The sequence below is a fragment of the Anomaloglossus baeobatrachus genome, chromosome 2 (assembly GCF_048569485.1).
Source record: "Anomaloglossus baeobatrachus isolate aAnoBae1 chromosome 2, aAnoBae1.hap1, whole genome shotgun sequence".
NCBI lineage: Eukaryota > Metazoa > Chordata > Amphibia > Anura > Aromobatidae > Anomaloglossus > Anomaloglossus baeobatrachus.
In genome coordinates, this window is record NC_134354.1 from 366,087,214 (window position 1) to 366,107,488 (window position 20,275).

Sequence of the window (20,275 nt, forward strand, 5' to 3'; positions counted from 1 at the left end):
GCCAATTCCGCCATTGTACGCCATCTTTTCACGCCAAAACGCTGTCTTCTCCGAGAAAGCGCGTGAAGCCTAAGCCCCGTCCTTCGTCTTGCGTGTGAGGCCGGAACCGGAAGTTCCCAGAGGGCCACAGCACGTGAAAGAGTGCTGAGAATAGACCGAGGGGGCGTGCCAGAATGTAATCCCAGCGAAAGTGAAGCAGGGACGCCAGTACTCTGCCATAACGTTCCTGGACGACGCAGTGGCAAGATGGCGGAGCGAGACTGGTCACTGGAGTGTGCTGTTCCCGGGACCGCGACATGGATCGAAGAGGAGACGGAGCAGCTGTGCAGAAGAATGCGGATGCAGTTCCTGTTTTTACTGTAAGTGTAAGGAGTAACGGAAGAAAGGATCCGGCACGATTATATTATAAAAATATTGTTTTTACTGAACCACTGGAGGGAAGAGATGCGGAGCCTGGCGATGGCGGTGCAAGCCCGTGAGATTGAAATCCCATGTGAAGAGAGGGTAAGCGGTTACCCAGTCCCTACTGATTGCCCAAATCCGGCCATAGCGGCTGAGGGATCCGGACCCACCCCGCTTGCGGTGAGCACTCCACATCACCTACCCCATCCTCGGCGGATGCCGAGCTGCCCACAGCAATCCCGGCCGCGGAACCTGCAGTATTGAAGTGTGAAGCTCCAGATGCAGAAGCCCCGATCTCAACCATCATCCCTGTCATGGCAGCGGATGTCCGGAGCCCGGCCAGACCAGACTCAGTCGCATCACCTGGCCCGTCCTCAGAGGCGGAGCACCCGGACCCTTCAACCCCGGCTGCGGAGCAGTCGGTTTTACAGTTTCCAGCCACGGAAGCGGAGCCAAGTAGTCCACCTGTTCCGCTATCGCGCAGCATCCCGATGGCTGTTGGGGCCACCAGAGTCCAAATAAAGCCAGAGCCAGATAGGGAGCTGAAGCCGGACGCTGATGCCCCCTACTGGGAATGACACCAGTACCAGCTTCAAGTGGAGATCGCAGCCCGAGACCGGCGACGACGGGAGCTTGCCACCCGTGACAGAGCAGAAAAAGAGCAAGTGAGGAGCGCTGCTTCTCGAGTTAAAGGGCCACGGTGCTGTGGCCTTGTGGAGCGGTTTGACCTCAAGCTGGGGTGGGGTTTCATCCGTGAAGCAGGCCTCACAGCAGGGGTGCATGTGTCCCGTCGGGACATAGCGCAGCACCTCCCTTGGGGGCACCCAGGGCGTAATCTTGAACCATAGGAGATGGTTACCTATACCCGGCATTGTGGAGAGAGGGGCTGGTATGCCCTGGAGGTAACCAAACATGTGATGTTTGAAGAAGGGTTTGTGTCAGCGTCAGTAGCACTTAGTCGCAAGGAAGCGTGGCTACGGGACCCGACGATCTACTACTAAGAATCTTGAAAAATGTTATAATGCCAGTAGTTTTACGATGCCATAGAACTGTTGGGTATCGGTGTTTTCGTTTATTGTTTTTCACAGTTTGTTATTTTTCATATAGATACCAGCAAATGAAAGTTTGAGTAAATAATTGAAAATGAACGAAGAAGTTACCTGATTAACCACTAAAATCCTTTCTAGTGTGTACAAACGGTACATGGACTCCGTTATATTTTATAGATATTTATAAGTAAAATGGATCATGGTCACAGGACTGGCGTGACCAACACGAACTTGTGTATTGTACATAGTTGCACCTCCTGTGCCAACCAGAGTCGTCTAAAGACAGCACCCGGGACCTTAACCTGGTCACGGACCCGCGGATAGGTTTCTAGGGGGTCAGGTTGTTTGGGTGGCGGGTTATTGGGTCCGGGACGCTGGGACTGGACTGTTGCAGGAAGGGGCTGCAACGGAGTAGGTTGAGCTTCCATTACCATTGAAACCGGTAGCGTCCCACTGTTGGACGATGAACTCTTAAAATTTAGTAACGTTTAAGTAAAGTGCCTTCACTGTGTGGGATGGAACCCGTTAATAAAACTGTGTAATGTTTAAAATGTTCCCTTTTCCTTCTACAGTAAAAAAAACAAAAATAAACCTCTGGTGTCCTGTAGCTAGGGGACGAGCTACGTTTAGCCAAGGGGGAATGTGACGCCCTGGCCTATCAGGTCGTCACAGGTTATTGTGCAACCTGCCCTTCAGCAAAGTATCCAATCCTCCTTGGTTACGGATCCCAGTTCTTTAGTGTTGCCAAGATCTGAGCCAGTCAAAACCCTAGGAACACTTTGCACCACACCCACCAGACACACCATTAGGGGCCTGAAGGGAATAGGGCCGTCCAATTGGGGAGTTGGTTGGGGAAAGTGAAAAAGTGAGAGAAGTGGATAGGAGTGAAAGGAGTAGGAGGTAGAGTGTGACTCTCTGAGAGGGAGAGGTCACCGGTTCGGAGCAGGGGTCCTGAAGTCTACTAGGCGGCAGACGTTGGTCTGGGCCTGGTAGCAGCTGGAACCCCAGTCGCAGGGGATCGTGTCAAGGGGAACGGATTGCCGAGGAGGGCAGCCGGCGATCTTAAGCCATCTCCGGGCAGGGGCCAGGGCACGACGGGGTACGCGGACCCTAGGCCGGGAAGTAGCTTCAATTGTCCTGGTAATTTACCCGACGTGGTTAAGTCTTCAAGATTCATCCCTCACCCGCTCCAAAATCGGGGTACTAGCGCACCGATGGGATAGGACTTTTCCCACAAGCACAGTCCATCAAATCCCAAGCGTGAACCCTGAGAGCAAGCTCACTCCATTAGCCATACGGGTGAGCGGGACCCGATTAGTTCCACACTATAGGGTCCAAACAGTGAACAAGGTGCCACGGAAAAGGTCACAGGCCAACAAGCAACACCAAGGACATGGATCCAAGCGTGCTCCATCCTTGCTGCAGCGGTGCTCAAAATTCTGGTTTACAAGCTGTCGGTGTCAGTATTCTTGGACTGAGTAAGCACGCAGAAACCCTTTCCTTTCCCAACGGCACCCCTCCACTGCCATCACCGGGCCCCGGGGCACAACCCCCTAACCACGGAGGGGTTAAACACCTTGCTACCATACCACCGCCACCGGGCTCCCCAACAGCAGCGGTGGTACTCCACCTTACCACACACCGTGAGTGGCGTCACGAACTTCCTAATCCCCTGTACATAATCCACCCTTTTTCATTTCGAGTGTCCGCATGAATCCCCGGGTCCGGAGACCCCTCAAGCCACCAAGCCACCGCGGATCCGGATCCGAGCGGCTCGGCCGCTGACACGGGGGCGGTACATTTGTAGCTCACACATTCCCACATCATCAGTGATTCATCTCCTGCCATTTGGCCAGAAACTTGCTCTCCACCGTAGGGATCAGTACTAACACTTGGTCTCCGGGGTTGAATTGTCTCACCCTTGCCAAATTATTGTATACCCTTGTCTGGAATTCCTGTGCCTCCTTCATGATAGGCATCACCTCTGCAATTCTTTCTTGCATCTGTGCCACGTGTTCAATAATGCTTTTATAAGGCGTAACCTCGGCTTCCCAGGTCTCCTTTGCTATATCTAGAAGACCTCGAGAATGTCGGCCATAAAGGAGTTCAAACGGAGAAAACTTTGTAGAGGTTTAGGGAACTTCTCTAATACGTGCTCCTGGGAATCTTACACGCACTTCTAACACCAATTGTGGCAGATCGACTCACTCAGCTGCAGATGAGGTAATCACAGGAACGCTTTCCATTTAAATTTCTGCTGGTTTATTCAGGACTTCATAAACCGGCCAGCACAAAAAAAAACAAAACCGGCAAAAAAAGAAAACAAAAGCAAGCTGCTGCCTCCAAAACACAGAACCACAAGTGATTCCAAAGGCCTTGCTTTTACCTCCTGAACTGAGGTGGAGATATGTGAACAGCTGTCCCACCCATCTATATATATATATATATACAGTACAGATTAAAAGTTTGGACACACCTTCTAATTCAAAGAGTTTTCTTTATTTTCATGACTGAAAATTGTAGATTCACATTGATGGCATCAAAACTATGAATTAACACATGTGGAATGAAATACTTAACAAAAAATTGTGAACCAACTGAAAATATGTCTTATATTCCAGGTTCTTCAAAGTAGCCACCTTTTGCTTTGATTACTGCTTTGAACACTCTTGGCATTCTCTTGATGAGCTTCTAGAGGTAGTCACCGGAAATGGTTTTCACTTCACAGGTGTGCCCTGTCAGGTTTAATAAGCGGGATTTCTTGCCTTATAAATGGGGTTGGGACCATCAGTTGTGTTTTGCAGAAGTCTAGTGGATACACAGCTGATAGTCCTACTGAATAGAATGTTAGCTGCTTTTTTCTTGCCATAATACAACTTCTAAGTAAAGAAAAATGAGTGGCCAACATTACTTTAAGAAATGAAGAAATGAAGGTCAGTCAGTCCGAAAAATTGGGAAAACTTTGAAAGTGTCCCCAACTGCAGTGGCAAAAACCATCAAACGCTACAAAGAAACTGGTTCACATGACGACCGCCCCAGGAAAGGAAGACCAAGAGACACCTCTGCTGCGGAGGATAAGTTTATCCAAGTCACCAGCCTCAGAAATCTCAGGTTAACAGCAGCTCAGATTAGAGACCAGGTCAATGCCGCATCAGACACCTCTCTAGAACAACTGTTAAGAGGAGACTTTGTGCAGCAGGCCTTCATGGTAAAATAGCTGCTAGGAAACCACTGCTAAGGACAGGAAACAAGCAGAAGAGACTTGTTTGGGCTAAAGAACACAAGAAATGGACATTAGACCAGTGGAAATCTGTGCTTTGGTCTGATGAATCCAAATTTGAGATCTTTGGATCCAACCACCATGTCTTTGTGCGATGCAGAAAAGGTGAACGGATGGATTGTACATGCCTGGTTCCCACCGTGAAGCATGGAGGACGAGGAGGTGTGATGGCGTGGGGGTGCTTTGCTGGTGACACTGTTGGGGATTTATTAAAAATTGAAGGCATACTGAACCAGCATGGCTACCACAGCATCTTGCAGCGGCATGCTATTCCATCCGGTTTGCGTTTAGTTTGACCATCAATTATTTTTCAATAGGACAATGACCCCAAAAACACCTCCAGGCTGTTTAAGGTCTATTTGACTAAGAAGGAGAGTGATGGGGTGCTACGCCAGATGACCTGGCCTCCACAGTCACCAAACCTGAACCCAATCGAGATGGTTTGGGTTGAGCTGGACCGCAGAGTGAAGGCAAAAGGGCCAACAAGTGCTAAGCATCTCTGGGAACTCCTTCAAGACTGTTGGAAGACCATTTCCAGTGACTACCTCTTTAAGCTCATCAAGAGAATGCCAAGAGTGTGCAAAGCAGTAATCAAAGCAAAAGGTGGCTACTTTGAAGAACCTAGCATATAAGACATATTTTCGGTTGTTTCGCAATTTTTTGTTAAGTATATCATTTCACATGTGTTAATTCATAGTTTTGATGCCTTCAATGTGAATCTACAATTTTCAGAGTCATGAAAATAAAGAAAACTCTTTGAATGAGAAGGTGTGTCCAAACTTTTGGTCTGCACTGTACATTGTGTTTCCCTAAGCCTTAGCTAATTAAATGATTGAATATTCCCCATCTTCCCCACCCAGACTTCCGCCTATTGTTTTTGAACCCTGCAGGGCACTCGCTCTCTATGCCTGCTGTACGGTATCACTGTACGAGGATTGCACCACAATCCTTGGTATCTCTCTTGTGCTGACATTGACAGTTGAATAGAAATATACGCTGCCAAACTCAGATCAAGAGTGCCACTGAGGATTGCAGTGAGAATGCCCTGGCTATTTAAGGGAGTGAATATTCATCCTCCTCTCTCGTTATCTCGCCCACCATTCTGAGTCCTGCACTGCACTAACACTCTATGCCTGCTGTGTTACTGGTAATGCCAGCCCGTGAATCACATCGCTATCCTCTGTGACTTTCCTAAGCTGAGAGTGTCAGTGTGTATGTCTATGCAGTAGTTACACTCAGCTGAGGAAAGTCGCCAAGGATTGCGATCCAATCTTTGGGCTGACAGTGCCGGTAATAGAACAGTCATAAAGTGCAGGTGCTGTCCAGAACTCAGAGCGGTAGGCAGGATATCGTGTACATGAGGTTGAATATTCCTTCTCTTAATTAGCTGGTGCGTTCCCACTGAAATCCTCGGCAGCACTCCTGATCCAAGAATGACATTGTGTATTTCTATGCAGCAATCACTGTCAACTCAGGAGAAATACCGAGGATTGCGATGCGATTCTCGTCCAGTGATATGGTACAGCAGGCATAGAGTGTGGTTGCATGACAGTGGAGTGAATATGCATTCACTCAATTGGCCCTGGCTGATGCGCTCTTACCGAGATCCTCGGCAGCACTCCTGATCTGAGAGTGACAGTGTGTATTTCTATGCACCTGTCACTGTCAGCTCAGGAAAGATACCAAGGATTGTGGGGCAATCCTCGGGAACTAATACAGCAGGATTTGGGGGCTCAAACAGAGAGCAAGAGACCCCCTGAAAATAATTCCTAGTGCTTTTTTGAAAGCAGTAAAGAATATACTGTAAGCCCCTGTCTTATTTTCAGGTAAACACTGTAGAAGCCTCAGATTGAATGCAGTAGTTACAGTGTTTTATGAAAGTCTAAGGCAGCCTTTCAGACATGCTACAGCTTCTGCAGAACCTCTTCATGTCTGATTTGAAGCTCTACCTTCTCAATGGGATACAGGTTCTATTTGGTGAAATGCGTCTTATTTTTCTGCAGAACATTCTGAGAGATACATAAAGGCCATCCTGAGGAAGAAATGCTACCTGCGCTTAAAAGGGAAGATTTACAGCAGCCATAAACAAGGAGGATAGTGTAAAGTTGAGTAATACTTGAAGATGAGTGGTCCTCTGTCCATGTAGGATTAAAAGAATCCCGGTATTCAACTTGTCACTGGAGAATACCCACTGATATTAAATTACCTCCATAATGCAATTGACACTTTTTTTTTTTATAGATCAGAAAAGAACAGTAAAGGATAAGTTTCCAAATGACAACAATGAAAATGCTCCTCTTCTCTCTCTCGGGATCTAGTGCTAGTGTGAATTGAACATAAATGAGTGTTAATATATTGGTGAATGGAAAGGCAGCAGTGAGACAGAGGACAGGACCAGCTCTCTGCCCGGACCGCAGACCACAGAGATCTCGTCTGTACAAAGCAGGTAACTATATAATAAAATCAAGCTCCAATTATTCATTCCATTTTAAACTTCCACTGAAAAGGTTCTTTTTTAACACTCTTCTCATTCCCTTGTGTATTTCGTCAACCCAATTTCTCTGATGTTACATGACCTTTTCCTGCATTTCACACCATACAATTACCCATATACTGCCTTTTGTACTGGCTCGTTGTTATTTTCTCATTGTTGTGAATATCCTGTATTGTATTTCATTTTTATGAATGTTAAAAATTAGACTTTACTATGTTGTTTCTTTGTATTTGAACATTTTACTGTACAATGATTTTTACAATTCAGGTGATATCCATAATTACAGGACTCAGTATTAGGCTGTATATGGGCCGAGAGTTCGGCACCAGCCGTGGATCTACTGACCTGAACTCCACAACCTCGAATATGTCTGAGGCTATTAAGTTTGGGTCAGAAGACCCCTGGATGGTTTGGGAATCACAACCGCAGGTGTTTGAATTCAGTCTTATCTTAGGTACTGTACTTCTAATTAAGAATAGCTATAATGCTTAGTATACATAACTACTTTTGCAATAAATTGCTGATTAAAATTTGCATCTGTTTAACAAATATTAATCCTTTTCTTTTATTTACAGTTTTTTGCCTAGAAGACCAACCACTGCTGCTGCCTAGCTTGTAAGCATTACACTCAGCGGGCCAGGCTTTCAAGATAACCGCATGCTCCATCCATTCTGGGCAGCTTTAAAGGGAATCTGTCACCACTTTGACCTTTTTAAACTATTAATATGGGCATACAGGTAATAGGAGGCTGAAAATAATAACCTGTATACCTCATAAACGATGCCTTGTTGTTGAAATATCATCTTTTGTCACTGTATGTTAATAAGTTCTTCCAGCCTATGGGGCATGTGCTTCCCGGAAGATAGCCCTGCCTATTTGTTTAATTTGCATTGTGTTCGTCGCCTATTATTGTCACAGTTTGCCTGTGACATGTAGTTCCTGATCTGTGCCTGCACACTAAAAGTTAAAAGAAAGCAAAATAGAGATTAAAAAGGACAGTTATACTTACCGAGTCTCCCATGTGGCTGTCACACTGCTTCTAGGTCCGCTCATTAGCTCTCATGTTTATTCACTGCTTCCCCCGCCCACCCTTTATGACAGGGTCTATGATTGGTTGCAGTCTGACTGCTGGGGTGCCGGCATCTCTAATTGGTTGTGGAGTCTAAAAATAAATGAATTATTGTAAAAAATAGCAGCCTATAGCCATCCATTAGATGCTATAATTCTGGTGCTTTACCTGGCTCTTCCCGATTGGCCTGTCATCAAGGTTAGTAATAGGGTGGTGTATATGAGACACCCCCATTACTAATCATGTAAGTCAGAAGAAATAAGCACAAAACACAGAGAAAAATGTTTTATGAAAGAAAAACACACAAACCTGGACTTATGAGTGGACGCCATGTGACATTTGGAGAGCCCCTGAGGTGCCTAAACAGGTGACATCCAGTACAAGTGACCCAGTTTTGGAAACTAAGCCCCTCAGTGAATTTATCTAGATGTTTGATGAGCACCTTGAACCCCCAGGTGCTTCACAGAATTTTATAACATTGAGCCGCGAAAATAAAAGAAAATAATTTTACCACAAAAATGTTGCTTTAACCCCAAATCTTTCATTTTCACAAGGCTAACAGGAGATAATGTACCATAAAATTTGTTGTGCAATTTCTCCTGGGGTTGCCAATACCACATATGTGATCAAAAACTACTTTTGAGGCACAGTACAAAGTGAAAAAGGGAAGGAGTGCCATAGTTGAGATCAGATTTAGTTTGAATGGTTTGTGGGTGCCATGTCACATTGCAGAGCCCCTGAGGTGCCTAAACAGTGGAAACCCCCACACAAGTGACCCCATTTTGGAAAACAGACCCCTCAAGTAATTTATCTAGATGTATAGTGAGCACCTTGAACCCGCGTGGGAGCTTCACAGAATTTTATAACCTTGAGCTGTGAAAATGAAAAAGTACATTTTTAACTACAAAATGTTGCTTTAACCCTACATTTTTCATTTTCACTAGGGTAACAGGAGGTAATGGACCATACAATTTGTTTGTGCAATTTCTCCTGAGTACACTGATACCCCATATGTGGTTGAATACTACTTTTGAGGCAGAGTATTTTCCTAGAATAGTTTGTGGACTCCATGTGCAGAGCCTTTAAATACCAGAACAGCAGTGACCCCCTCAAGTGACCACATTTTGGAAATTACACCCCTCTGAGAATTTACCTATGGGCGTAATGATGATTTAGTCTCTGGAAAACACCCATGGAGTCAAACGCAGTAAATGTTGCAGAATTAAAATTTACAAATAAGCCCTTGTGGTGCCCAGTACATTCTAGTGCCTGTGTATTGTGCTCAGCTCATCCTTCTGGAAACCTGCACCATGTAAATTAAGCAGGCTTCCTCACTACAATAATCCCAAAAATATGGACGTTAACTATCTAGGTACATTGTGGGCTTAGATCAGTTCCCATTTATCATATGCTCTATGCTGAGCACTTACATCAGGATTTTCATCTACATCTATGAAATACGTGATTCAGATGAAACCCCTGACGGATCCATTCACTAATGAAGCAGCAGAATTACTTTGGACTCTGTTTAGCTTCTGTTCAGCGGTGTCTGTCTTTTCAAAGGTGAACAAAAGTGTTGGTGACCGCACTTTTGTTACTCTCTAAAAAAAATGAGTAAAAAGATGGACACCGCTGGACCACAGGGCAGACAGGATTTCAAACTGACTCCCTCTGCCTCATTACAGTGAATTTTCCATTGGGAATTTATATCAATCATGATTTTCAGAGATTTACATGTACTCTCTGATGTAAGCGCTAAGTGTAGAGCGCAGGATAATTGTGAGCCGAGACGTATTGTGATCTTTGAGAGGCATAATAAACAAATCAACAGCAGGTGAAGAATTGGCTTTATTTATTTTATTTATAATTAACGCAGCACATCGTCACTGAAGGTGTTAATTAGTGTGACAGCTTTATAGATCGGCTTGTTATAGATGAGGAGATACCAAATATGTGTACTTTTTTTATTTTACATAAATATACATATTTATTGGAATAATTTTTATTTTGTTTGTTCTTTATTTTCTGTTTTTTTATTTTTACATTTTTTTTACTTTTTTTTACTTATTTACTTAGTTCCTATTTGGGAAATTAACTTTAGCTCTCCTGATCGTAGCTACAGTATATTGCAATGTTCGATCATTGCAATATACTGTAGGTGTCAGTGCAGTACTGATAGAAGCATTTGAGACCATACTCCTGGTATGATCCCAGTTACTTTCCTAGGGTTACCATGCCAGCCATTGGGCCCTCACGATTACATCACGGGGGCACTGATTGGAGAGGAGAGGGAGCACAATTGCTCTCCCAATCCCCTAAATGCTACGATCATTTTGATCTCAGAATGTAGTGGATTAAACAGCCATGGAAGGTGCAGGGACTGTCTGTAACTGTGAGAGACATTGCTTGGCTGTCAGATTAGCCTAAGGGGTACTTTGCACATTGCGACATCGCTACTGCGATCTTGTAGGGGTCAAATCGAAAGTGACGCACATCCGGCGCCGGTAACGACGTCGCAACGTGTAAAGCCTAGAAGCACCGATAAACGATCGCAAAAGCGTCGAAAATCGGTGATCTGTGTAGTGTCGGTCATTTGCATAATTTCGCTGCAGCGACAGGTACGATGTTGTTCCTCGTTCCTGCGGCAGTAAACATCTCTGTTTATGAAGCCGCAGGAGCGAGGAACATCTCCTTACCTGCCTCCACTGGCTATGCGGAAGGAAGGAGGTGGGCGGGATTTTTACGTCCCGCTCATCTCCGCCCCTCCGCTTCTATTGGCCGCCTGCCGTGTGACGTGGCTCTGGCCGGCGACCCGCCTCTTTCCTAAGGGGGGCGGGTCGTGCGGCGTCACAGCGACGTTACATGGCACGCGGCCAATAGAAGCGGAGGGGCGGAGATGAGCGGGACGTAAACATCCCGCCCACCTCCTTCCATCCGCATAGCCAGTGGAGGCAGGTAAGATGTTCCTCGCTCCTTTCTGTAACTGTTTTTCATACACTATAATGTTTAGACAGGTTTTAGTTATTTGTTGCTAAATTTTCTCTTAATAAATATCAGAAAATGGACATAACAAAATATTCTGCATCTTTATATTTGCAAAAATAATAATGTTTCTAAGTTCTGAAACTTTTATGCATTAATTATATATGGCAGTAAAAAAAAAATCTATGCTCTCATAGAAACAAGAGCCAACTAAAAATTTTCATTGTCAGATTTGAATTCAGGAGGTCAAAATCATCAACAAATGGCTCATTTCATAACGGAACCCGACAACTTTGGAAAATATGTAGGGTTGATGAGGGTTTTTTTATGTTGCAGATTTTCTGCAGCATTCATGCTCCTACCCTTAGATAAATTAGGATACTTGCACTTGTTCATTGCACCCTTCAAGTTGGGTTTTTTGCATACGTTTTTATTGCATTCTTGACACTGTGGTTTTTGTCTCTTTTTAGTATGTAATGTTTTAAATAAATGATGAGTGTTGTAAAAACCTATTTTTGTCCTGCCCTTCTGATGTGATAAAGATAAGGCTAGTTTCACACATCCGGCTTTTTGCCGGTTGGCAAGTTCGGTGCACGCCAGTACAGTGTATACAGTACAAGGGCAGCGCGACAAGTGACCGGAGCATGTGACCCGGAAGTTGCCGCGCTGCCATTGTACTGTATATACTGTACTAGTGTGCGCCGAATTCGGCAAACCGGCCTAAGTCCACAATCAAGAGTGTTAATAGCATCTGTGGTTAATTTTCAACGCGTTTCAAAGCCTACACCGGCTGCTTTTTCAGGAAAAAACAATGCTCACCTAAGTCTGTCAAGTTTGTTACATGTGAAATGTAGACAAATTGTTTTCATTCAAGCAAACAAATATCCTGAAAATGACAAGGTATTGAAAACTATACTAGTCAGTCGTAGACCCTTTTATCACACATTAATTAGCCTTTATTGACACAATCCCTTCTTTTCTTGAGCATTTTAGTACCCACATTTCTGAATATCTGACGGCAGTAGCTTCCTTTCTAAAAAGTATTGTAAATTTATACAATACTATATCAGCCTATCAATCTTGCTATACATAATACAAAACAAAAGTGAAAACCATAACGCAGCGCATGGTAATTTCTAGTGTGGGTTAAGCAGAAGCCACCTCCCTGTATATACAATACTTGTGACCAAGTATAAAGTCAGCCCTCTGGCCATCACCGAGTGGTAAATGCACGGGATTCACTACAAGGGACTTCAAAGGATTAGGGTTGGGAGGGATGTGAATCTATTCACAATAAATGGAGAGAAGAATCCACATGTCCTTTTGTATAACTGCAAGTACCGCCCGAGGCGCTAACAATTACAGTAATATATAGGAGATGAGTGTAACGGATTCTTCTGCGCTGTACTGTCCATGCACACACTATCCTTCTCCATATATCACCCTCTTAGAGTCTCGTAACTTAGAGGCCTATTAATGCTTACCCATTATTGGTGGGGTACAAACTAAAAATCAATGTGTGAGTATCTAGAATAGACACATAATAAATGGACAAAGAATGAATAAACAGTTCAAATCATAAGCTCACACTGGCTATTTTTCTAATCACTTTACTGCATTGATATCAAGATTAAAGGTATATTGTCCAGAGTAGGTAGAGAGTAGTGAAGACATACAGTTCTAATAATATGACCAGTCAATGACCAGTGACTATGGATTGAATCACTCATCACTCCCAATCCTTAGACTATTGGAAGGTGGCACCGAAGAGGCAGGGGTTCAAACTGGTGATATTTCTTTATTTTTTAACAGTGGAAAAATAGAAAAGGTGATTTTAGCTGCTTTATAAAACTTCAAACTTTCTTTGATCATGATTAAAATTACTTATCACTTATAGAAAAAAAATCAGGGAAGGGAAAATCGACAGCGAGCTCAGAAGAATGCCAAATTGCGTTTGAAACATGTTGCCAATTTTCTGATTTTAGAAAGAAGTAGAAAATCCCTTTAAATGTGTGGAATTATCAGAACTGTCAGGATAAGGGAGTCTTATGCTGCTGGGACTTCTTGAGACTCAAAAGAAATCTATCCCAGTCTGAGCTGTGAACAGGACAAGAATTCCCACGTTAGGCCTCCTTTAGACATCCACAAAGCACATACGTGTGGCATCCATTTTTTTCATGGATACTAAATGTACCCATAATAATCAATGGGGCTATTTACAAGTCCGTTTTTCACAGACCATGTGTCCATGCAAACACATGGAGACATCCATCCATTTTTATCTGGTATCTTGGATTAAATGGTCAATACAAGTCTATGGGTCTGAGAAAAACATATATACGGATGTGCTGTATGTATTTAACTTTGGAAAGGATAGAAAAGCTTTGTAATTAATTGATCAATCTGTGAAAAACACTGATGACATTGGTGGTATAAACAGACACACAAACGGTACACTAATGACACACAGACTATACACTGATGACACTGACCGGTGGTATAAACAGACACATGGACCATACACTGATGACACCGACCGGTGGTATAAACAGACACAAGGACCATACACTGAAGACACCGACTAGTGGTATAAACAGACACATGGACCGTACACCGATGACACCGACTGGTGGTATAAACAGACACATGGACCATACACTGATGACACCGACCGGTGGTATAAACAGACACAAGGACCATACACTGAAGACACCGACTAGTGGTATAAACAGACACATGGACCGTACACCGATGACACCGACTGGTGGTATAAACAGACACATGGACCGTACACTGATGACACCGACCGGTGGTATAAACAGACACAAGGACCGGACACTGATGACACCAACTGGTGGTATAAACAGACACATGGACCATACACTGATGACACTGACCGGTGGTATAAACAGACACATGGACCATACACTGATGACACCGACCGGTGGTATAAACAGACACAAGGACCGTACACTGAAGACACCGACTGGTGGTATAAACAGACACATGGACCGTACACCGATGACACCGACTGGTGGTATAAACAGACACATGGACCATACACTGATGACACCGACCGGTGGTATAAACAGACACAAGGACCGTACACCGATGACACCGACTGGTGGTATAAACAGACACATGGACCGTACACTGATGACACCGACCGGTGGTATAAACAGACACAAGGACCGGACACTGATGACACCAACTGGTGGTATAAACAGACACATGGACCGTACACTGATGACACCGACCGGTGGTATAAACAGACACAAGGACCGGACACTGATGACACCAACTGGTGGTATAAACAGACACATGGACCATACACTGATGACACTGACCGGTGGTATAAACAGACACATGGACCATACACTGATGACACCGACCGGTGGTATAAACAGACACAAGGACCGTACACTGAAGACACCGACCGGTGGTATAAACAGACACATAGACCATACACTGATGACACCGACCGGTGGTATAAACAGACACAAGGACCGTACACTGAAGACACCGACTGGTGGTATAAACAGACACATGGACCGTACACCGATGACACCGACTGGTGGTATAAACAGACACATGGACCGTACACTGATGACACACTGATCCAGAACACTGAGGACACCGGTACCAATTTTTCACATATGTGTTTAAAAACGGCAGTGTAAACAAGGCCTTAAAGGGATATTCCCATCTCCAAGATCCTATCCCAATATGTAGTAGGTATAATAATAATAATAATATTAGCAAATATCTCCAGTTAGAACTGTAGTATAGTTCTTCTGATTAGCTATCTTACTTAATTGTTTGAAAAACTTAAAATGTTTGAATTTAAAAAATTAAAAACAAAACAAAACTATGATTACATAAAAATTAAGTTTTTTGTTTTTTTTATTACCAAACATGGCAAACTTGTTCAAGACCACTATAAATAAATATTTTTTATTGACGATTCCATTATTTACTTTTGGAAAAACTGATGATGTTTGATACCGACGACGTTGATGCGCTATTGGTGCCAGGAACAGACGTACGATTGGTGCCCCATACACAACTGCATCTATATTAATAGTATTAATAGTTTTCACATATGGATGATCGACTTTCACTAACAATAGAAGCCATTCTGTATGTAGCTGTGTGTTTATTTCCAGTTATCATGGTACTATGCCATCTTGTGTGGTTGTGTCATAGTTCAGATTACAAGGCAAGAAAAAGCATGTGGGGTTCACTTACTTTCTCCCTTTGTCCTGCGGATGCTTGCTCAATGTTCTCAATAAAAGAAATGTGTAGTAAAACTGTTTGTTATTACTTGTTTATCAATAATAGTGATTTCGCCTGGGTTTCAATGCAATCAAACCATTCCTATCAGTTTTATATTCTTCAACTGTTGTCAGATTTTACACTAATTTCTACTGCAAAGCTGGTGAGTCAGATAGAAAAACGCAACATGTGGTGTTTTCTGATCCGGCTTCTTAGGGTCCAGTGCATGTGAATGATCTTATATCCAGAGGTTCATTCTCTCATCATGTTCCCTCTGGGATGTCACTGCCACACCACAGGGGAAAAGCTGGATGGCAAGAAGAATCTAGAAATCGCGTCATTAGTAATCAGAAATACAGGCAATTCTAAAAGGGTCACTTATTTTTTCTTACAACTCCGTCAGCCTAATTCTCCATATTGCTGCAGCATCCTGTAGGGCAGCATTAGACGGCCATGTCACATATTTTGTGTTTAGTTCTGCGTCCACCATTCTGACCATTAAGAGCTGCATTACCTAACTGGCTGATATTATCAGATTAAGGGCTCATTTAGATGTCAATTTTTCGCATATGAGCTTTATCTGTTTTTTCACAAATAGAACTTGTACCTGTTAGGGTGGTTTCACACTGTGTCCTTCCCCATATTCACTGATCCCATTGGGGCTTACATCTTAACTTTCCACAAAATGGGATTCAGGTGCATGCCACAATGGGGTCATTGACTATAATGGTGCAGACGGAGTCACCGTGTGCTCTACCGTGCACCATTTTTGTGCGTATACATCTACTGAAGGCGGACACCCATAAGGTATGGCCTGCGTCTGTGTCCTGCCTCCAGTAGGCGTATACACCCAAAAATGGTACGCGACAGAACACACGGTGACTCCGTCTGCACTATTATAGTCAATGACCCCTTGTCGCATGAATCCTGTTTTGTGGATGGTTAAGACGTAAGCCCTGACAGGACCACTGATGTTAGGACAATATAGTCTATGGAGCTGTTCACATGTTTACTTCTGCAGACCAAGTGATCTGCCCAAAATCATGGAGAGAAAAAAAAAAAAAAAGAGAAAAAAAAAAAAGAAAATCAAAATCATGGAGACATGTTTGATTTTTATCCAAGTCACATAAGAAACTGGCGAATGGAAATCTATGTATCCGTGAAAAAATTGGACCGCCCTCTGTGTTGTCTGTTTTTTCACAACTGTATGATAGGAGAAGCGCCTATATTTTTTTTTCTTTACATACAAGAAAAATTGATGAAGCTCTGATGGTAAAAACAAACACGATCATGAAACATTTTGATGAAAATCAAAAGAAAACCGCTGATAAACCCGTGCAATACGTCTGAGAAAACTGCCTGAGGTGTGAACGAGGACTAACGGAGAGCGCTAACGGAGAGCGCTAACGGAGAGAGCACTAACAGAGAGCGCTAATGGAGAGCGCTAACGGAGAGCGCAAACGGAGAGCGCTAACGGAGAGCACTAACGGAGAGCGCTAACAGAGAGCGCTAATGGAGAGCGCTAACGGAGAGCACTAATGGAGAGCGCTAACAAAGAGCACTAACGGAGAGCGCTAACAAAGAGCACTAACGGAGAGCGCTAACGGAGAGAGCACTAACAGAGCGCTAATGGAGAGCGCTAACGGAGAGCGCTAACGGAGAGCACTAACGGAGAGCGCTAACAGAGAGCGCTAATGGAGAGCGCTAACAGAGAGCACTAATGGAGAGCGCTAACGGAGAGCACTAATGGAGAGCGCTAACGGAGAGCACTAACGGAGAGCAGTAATGGAGAGCGCTAATGGAGAGCACTAATGGAGAGCGCTAACGGAGAGCACTAATGGAGAGCGCTAATGGAGAGCACTAATGGAGAGCACTAATGGAGAGCACTAACGGAGAGCGCTAACAGAGAGCACTAATGGAGAGCGCTAACAGAGAGCACTAATGGAGAGCGCTAACGGAGAGCGCTAATGGAGAGCACTAACGGAGATGACTAACGGAGAGCGTTCCCTGCTTTGTGTCCGCAGGGCTGCAGAAATAGACAGATATTTGGATGCTAATTTGTGACTTGGCCCCGGGTCTTGCATGTGCGTTGGGTTCAGGTCTATAGGTGAGAGGTTATGTGTCTATCATCGCTCCCTCCATATGAGCTGACACATATATATTCAGAAATGCTGGGTGTTCTGTGGGTCTGTCAGACCCAGATCTACATGATGCCCCCTGCTATGCCAGTATACCCAGCCTCATACCCTGCCAAGATCACTCAGCTTTCTGCTCACAGGTTTACACTAAAAAAATACCATAATGAGAAGACATTATCATCTATAATAGGTAGTGCTAATAATAGTCATACACAATAATAACAATACCACTGCTGACTGGTAATAGTAGTATAATACATATGAAATTGTGAGCCCCAATGGGGACAGTGATGAGAATGTCTGCTATATAAGGGAGACCAATAATGATAAATAGTAGATAATATTTGTAAATAGCGTTTGGATGTGTAATTCCCATCCTCTACACAATAGATCTCGGGGTTAATGAGCCACTTGTCTTCTGCACAGAGCCCCTTACCAATGAAGAAAGATGTGTTTTCTGATGCCACATTCCCAGCCAGCAGGGGGGCGCACAGAGCTGCAGTGCTGTGTCTTTAAGGCGCGCTCCCGACCCCCCGGCGCGCTCCCGTGCCTATATCTGGAGTGTATGGAGATGCCTCGGGCTCAGAGCAGGAGAGGGCAGAGGAGCAGGAGGACTGGAGCTGCCGCTGTCTGCTGGACTCTTCCCTATGGATACAGCTCCTTGGCTCTGATCGTCAGGAACTCTGCGCACACTATTCATCCCCACTACTCTGCCGGCTGCCAACTCCGCTGCCCACATGTTAGTCCACGCGTACTCTGCCATGGTGAGTGCTGCCACCAACTCCGAATCATGGGGAGGATGGGGAGAGGAGATGGATGGATGGATAGAGGGATAGATAGATAGATAGATAGATAGATAGATAGATAGAGGGATAGATAGATAGATAGATAGAGGGATAGATAGATAGATAGATAGATAGATAGATAATAGATAGATAGATAGATAGATACATAGATAGAGGGATAGATAGATAGAAAGAGAGATAGATAGATAGATAGATAGAAAGAGAGATAGATAGATAGATAGAGTGATAGATACATAGATAGAGGGATAGATGGATGGATAGATAGATACATAGATAGATAGATGGATAGAGAGATAGATAGATAGAAATAGAGATAGATAGATAGATAGATAGATAGATAGATAAATAGATAGAGGGATAGATAGATGGATAGATAGATAGATAGATAATAGATAGATAGATAGATAGATACATAGATAGAGGGATAGATAGATAGATAGATAGAAAGAGAGATAGATAGATAGATAGAGTGATAGATACATAGATAGAGGGATAGATAGAGGGATAGATAGATAATGGATAGATAGAGAGATGGATAGATAGAGGGATAGATAATGGATAGATGGATAGATAATGGATAGATAGAGGGATAGATAGATAATGGATAGATAGATAATGGATAGATAGATAGATAGATAGATAGATAGATAGATAGATAGATAATGGATAGATGGATAAAGAGATGGATAGATAGAGAGACAGATATTAAAGAAAGATTATTTATTTTACTTAATTCCACAGCGCTTTATAGTCGTGATCATCACTGTCCCCATTGGGGCTCACAATCTAAAGTAGATAGACAGATAATTGATGACTGGATAGGTATGTGACAGTCAGAGTCCCAGGGCTGCTCAGAGGGTCGTGCATCGCTGGTCCCTTGGCTTCTGTTGGCAGCAGCGATGTGCCGTGGTGAAGTGTAACCCCATGTTCCTCTGTCTTCCAGGAGCGCTCTGATGCCCTGAATGGAGCCGCCAGCAGTGCCCGTCTGTCCCAGCTTTCCTCGCTGAATCAGGGGGCTTACTCCTCGGCTCCCCCGCTCTGTCACACCCCGGCATCAGACTTCCAGCCCCCCTACTTCCCTCCCCCGTACCCCCAACCTCCCTTATCTTACGCCCAGAGCCAGGAGCCAGGATACCCCCATCTGGGAGATCCCTACGCCGGCATAAACCCCATCCACCAGCACCAGCAGCAGGCATGGCACACGCAGAGAAGTCGCCCGGAAGACGCAGGGCTGCTTTCTCAGGCACACAGGGGGCTCAGCCTGGACCCAAGAAGAGACTATGGGGGGGTTCCCCGTCTACTGCCCGGGCTGGGAGATGGTGGGCACAGCCTGGCAGAGAGTGCTCTGTCCATACATGCTCTGTCCCACCACAGCATAGAAGACATGCAGGTAAGAACTGGAAAGCGAGCTCCACACCAGCCTGCGCCCATATTATGCCAGGGAGCACCTGGAATGTGCCAGCAGGGGCCACAGAGCAGTGCCATCTCCCTCCATCTACTGATCAGCATCAGCAATGTCCCATGTAATGTCCCCGCAAGTCCTGCAGCCCAGGGCCGTCCGCACACTAGTGATGAAGGATATCGTATATGTATGAAGTAGTCGTCACTTATTCCATGCCAGAGTCCGACATTGCCCACTATTATAACACGATCTGCGGTGGACACGGACCCAGCCTCCATCACAACAGGAGGTGCACAATGGTGCTTTATAGAAGGATGAGGCGGGGGTATTCCTAGGGTAGCCCTTACCCCGGAGCCACAGTGTGAGGAAGTATAGCAT

At 44.4% G+C, this 20,275-nt stretch overlaps 1 protein-coding gene across 1 annotated transcript in view; it reads left to right on the plus strand.

Moving 5' to 3' along the window:
- Positions 1–18,286: 18,286 nt before the first annotated feature.
- TFAP2E (transcription factor AP-2 epsilon) overlaps positions 18,287–20,275 on the plus strand; it is a 29,365-nt gene continuing 27,376 nt past the window's right edge. Inside the window, exons 1-2 of the mRNA XM_075336025.1 lie at positions 18,287–18,453; positions 19,439–19,885. Coding sequence (XP_075192140.1) covers positions 18,427–18,453; positions 19,439–19,885 — 474 coding nt within the window. The 5' untranslated portion in view covers positions 18,287–18,426. The remainder of the gene's footprint in view (positions 18,454–19,438; positions 19,886–20,275) is intronic.